At 50.2% G+C, this 4,191-nt stretch overlaps 1 protein-coding gene across 4 annotated transcripts in view; it reads left to right on the forward strand.

Annotated features, from left to right (window-relative positions):
• ANXA6 (annexin A6) overlaps nucleotides 1–3,885 on the forward strand; it is a 57,812-nt gene extending 53,927 nt beyond the window's left edge. For 2 of the 4 annotated variants that reach the window (XM_023227058.3, XM_023227061.2), the window contains 2 exons: nucleotides 1,315–1,437; nucleotides 3,478–3,885. In XM_023227058.3, the coding sequence (XP_023082826.1) occupies nucleotides 1,315–1,437; nucleotides 3,478–3,537 (183 nt within the window). In that variant the 3' untranslated portion in view covers nucleotides 3,538–3,885. The remainder of the gene's footprint in view (nucleotides 1–1,314; nucleotides 1,438–3,477) is intronic. The other 2 variants (XM_023227060.3, XM_023227059.2) reach the window with 1 other exon arrangement.
• The last annotated feature ends 306 nt before the right edge of the window (nucleotides 3,886–4,191 follow it).

A 4,191-nucleotide genomic window follows, 5' to 3' on the forward strand; every position in this document is an offset into this window, starting at 1 on the left:
GGTGGGGAGAGAACAGGGATGCTGGTGGGGAGAGAACAGGGATGCTGTTAAACAGCCTCAGTGCACAGGAAAAGCTTGCGCAACAAAGAATGACCCAAATGCCAAGGTTGAGAAGTGTGCTCTGGGGGCACAGGGCTGGGTAGGACACAGTCTCTGCCCTCTCAGAGCTCACAGCCTATCAAGTGACACAGGGTCTCCTATGACAAATAGTCGTCAGAGGTCACAAGCGCTCCCCTCTGAGTCTAGGCCTGCCCTTCCGGGAGAGCCCAAGCCACACTGACCCCCCTCTCTGCCACTGGAGTCTCAACTGCTGACAGCCTGGGCAGGCAGGAGGGTAGGAAGGAGCCTGAGACTCTCAGCTTACTGTCTCCAAATGTGACAACCGTTCATTGAGCACTCACTGTATGTCAAGCCTGTGCTAAGGGCTTCATCTCTCTGACCACAGTTGACCCTCATGGCAGTCTGTGAAGTTGTGGTAGCATCCTCATTTGATAGAGGAGGAAACTCAGGCCTAGGTAGGGTAAAACGTAGCCCACATTTACGCAGCTCCTAAGAGGCAGAGCTGGGACTCGAACCTAGCTCTGACTCCTAGGCTGGTGCTTGTAGCTCCCTGGGGGCAGAGGCAGCTCTGGCTGCCTACACATTCCATGCCCTGTGCCTACTCCTTGGGCTCGGTGGTGATTTCCTAGGGCTGGTATAACAAATTCCACAAACTGGGTGACAACAGGAATTTATTCTCTCATAGTTCTGGAGGCCAAAAGCCCAAAATCAAGGTGTCACCTGGGTTGGCTCCTCCTGGAGGCTCTGGGGAAGAAACTGTCCCCTGCCTCTCCTAGCTTCTGGTGGTTGTCAGAAGTCCTTGGTGTTTCCTGGCTGTGAATGCATCACTCCAGTCTCTGCCTCTGTCCTCACCTCATCTCTTTGCTGTTTGTATGTCTGTGCTCTCCCTCCTCTTCTTATAAAGATATTGGTTATTGGTTTAGGCTTCAATCTAATTCAGTATGCCTTCGTCTTAACTCATTACATGTGCAAAGACCTTATTTCCAGATTACATCATATTCTGAGGTTCCAAGTGGACACGAATTTTGCAGGGGACACTATTCAACCCATGCACGTCCTTTTTGCATGTCAGTCTGGCCAGTCCTGGGCACGGGGGGATTTTGGTCAGGACTATTTGCAGAAGACAGAGGGAGAACATCCACCCTGTTGTTGGAAGGAACAAGGGAGAGAGGCAGATGGGATACCACTGTTTCTTGCCTGACTGGGCTCTGTCTCTTCTTCTGCCTGTGTCTCCCTCCTGCCTGGCTCCACCAGGGTGCTGGCACAGATGAGAAGACTCTCACCAGGATCATGGTCTCCCGCAGTGAGATTGACCTGCTCAACATCCGGCGGGAATTCATTGAGAAATATGACAAGTCTCTCCACCAAGCCATTGAGGTAAGCGGAGGGGCTAGAGGTTAGCGGGAAGGGGGTGAGTGTCAGATCCCTAATGTAAGATTAGGAGTCTTCATTCCCATGGACTTTTTCCCAGTGGGTTACTGTTTAGAACAGCCAGGATATTGAAATGAAAGGGGATCGGTATTGCATTGTTTATACCAAAATCAATTCCAGAAGAATCAAAGATTTATAATTAAAGATTTCCAAATAAAACAAGAGCCCATTTTTTGCTTTTTTTAAAGCAATGTTATGGAAGTGTAACTTACATATCATGGGTAGGCGTGGTGGCTCACACCTGTAATCACAGCACGTTGGGAGGCCAAGGCGAGTGGATCACTTGAGGTCAAGAGTTGGAGACCAGCCTGGCCAACATAGTGAAACCCTGTCTCTACTAAAAATACAAAAATTAGCCGGGTGTGTTGGCTAATGCCCGTAATCCCAGCTACTTGGGAGGCTGAGGCAAGAGAATCGCTTGAACCCAGGAGGTGGAGGTTGCAGTGGCCTGAGATCATGCCACTGCACTCCAGCCTGGGCAACAGAGCAAGACTCCGTCTCAAAAACAGACAAACAAAAAACTTACAAATCATAAAATTCACCTATTTTAAGGATACAATTCAACAGTTTTTAGTAAATTTACTGAGTTATACAACCATCCCCATAATGCAGCCAGTTTCCAAACACTTCTATCATCGCATTAAGCTCCCTTATACCTGTTTATCTAGTTCCATCCCCAGCCATAGGCAAACACCAAGCTACTCTGTGTCTCTGTAGATTTGCCTTTTCTGAATATTTCATATAAATGGAATCACCTAATATGTGACCTTTTGTGTCTGACTTTTGTTTTTTTGTTTTTGTTTGTTTGTTTGTTTGTTTTGAGATGGAGTCTTGCTCTGTCGCCCAGGCTGGAGTGCAGCGGTGCCATCTCATCTCACTGCAACCTCCGCCTCCTGGGTTCAAGCGATTCTCCTGCCTCATCCTCCTGAGTAGCTGGGACTGCAGGCATATGTCACTACGCCAAGCTAATTTTTGTATTTTTAGTAGAGACGGTTTCACTGTGTTGGCCAGGCTGGTTGCTAGCTCCTGACCTCAAGTGATCCACCTGCCTCGGCCTCCCAAAGTGCTGGGATTACAGGTGTGAGCCACCACACCTGGCTGTGTCTGACTTTTTTGACATATGGAGCTTATATTTTTGTTCTTTGAGATCAGCCAAGATCTTAAAGTTTGATGCTTGGTTCTACTTGGCTAATAAGACTATGGGCATCTCACAGGCAGTCTCTTATAGACTTAGTAGGAATGTCAGCAAATTGTTAGCACATTTTGATACTATATTATGTTTTAAAATCATACATCAAAAAATACCAGAACAAACAAAATCCCAAAAACCATGTCTCATAACAATGATAGGAGTCCCTCAGAAAGGAGATCCACACCATATGGGTCAGGAAGTTTGGCCTCCCCAGCCTGAATGTATGCCAGACCATTGTGATGTGTGGTGAGCGTGATGGTGTTTGCACCCGTTCCCAGCAATGGCCTGGCAGTTAGTGCTCAATAGTGTTTGTTCAAATAAGGAATCACCTAACACGATATGCCAAGGTGGAGGGTATCAGCAGAGTGCCAGAGGAACCAAGGGAGGCACTCTGCCTCCCAAGGCAAGAGGTCAGGGTGCTTCTCAGAGGAGAGGGCCCCGCTGGCAGACGGTATTGGGGGTGCACAGGGGCGTGCTGGACAGGGAAGTGGCAGGTGGAGAGAGGACTGAGATGCTCCTGGGGGAAAGGAACAGGTGAAGCCGCAGAGCTCTGCACAGGTCAGATCCCAAAGGCCCTTGAAGCCAGGCCAAGAGCTTGCACATCTTCCTGGGGATAAACAAAAGGGATGTGGTCACATTTATGTGTCAGGGAGATCCCTCTGGCCTACATGTGGCAGTTATGCTGGCCATGGAGAGAAGCCGAGGGAGATGTCCAGACAGATGGGCAGCTGGGAGGAGGGGGCATTGAGTCTGGAAGGACTGTTTTCACTCACTCTGCTCTCTGCCTCTGCCAGGGCGACACCTCCGGAGACTTCCTGAAGGCCTTGCTGGCTCTTTGTGGTGGCGAGGACTAGGGCCACAGCTTTGGTGGGCACCTCTGCCAAGAAATGGTCATCAGCACCAGCCGCCACGGCCAAGCCTGATTGTTCCAGCTCCAGAGACGAAGGAAGGGGCGGGGGGGGGGGGGGGGGTTGGGGTTGGGCTCTTATCTTCAGTGGAGCTTAGGAGAGGCTCCCACTCCCACGGGCCATCGAGGGCCCAGCACGACTGAGCGGCTGAAAAACCGTAGCCATAGATCCTGTCCACCTCCACTCCCCTCTGACTCCTCAGCCTTTCCCAGCTTCCTCCCCTTGCTACAGCATCTGCCCTGGTTTGGGCTATGTCAGATCCAAAAACATCCTGAACCTCTGTCTGTAAAATGAGTTGTGTCCGTACCTTGATGCGGTTGGTGGCAGGGGCCAGTTGAATGTGCTGAGCGGGGTGGTGGGAAGGGTAGTAAATGTGCTGGGGCAAACTGACAAATCTTCCCATCCATTTCACCACCCATCCCCATCCAGGCCGCGCTAGAGTACTGGACCAGGCATTGGGATGCCTGGGTTCAAATCTGCATCTGCCATGCACTTGCTTTCTGACCTTAGGCCAGCCCCTTTCCCTCCCTGAGTCTCTGTTTCCCTATCTGCAATGAGAGAGTTGGACAAAAAAATCTTGGCTTCCCTTCTAACATTAAC

The sequence above is a fragment of the Piliocolobus tephrosceles genome, chromosome 4 (assembly GCF_002776525.5).
Source record: "Piliocolobus tephrosceles isolate RC106 chromosome 4, ASM277652v3, whole genome shotgun sequence".
NCBI classification, from domain to species: domain Eukaryota; kingdom Metazoa; phylum Chordata; class Mammalia; order Primates; family Cercopithecidae; genus Piliocolobus; species Piliocolobus tephrosceles.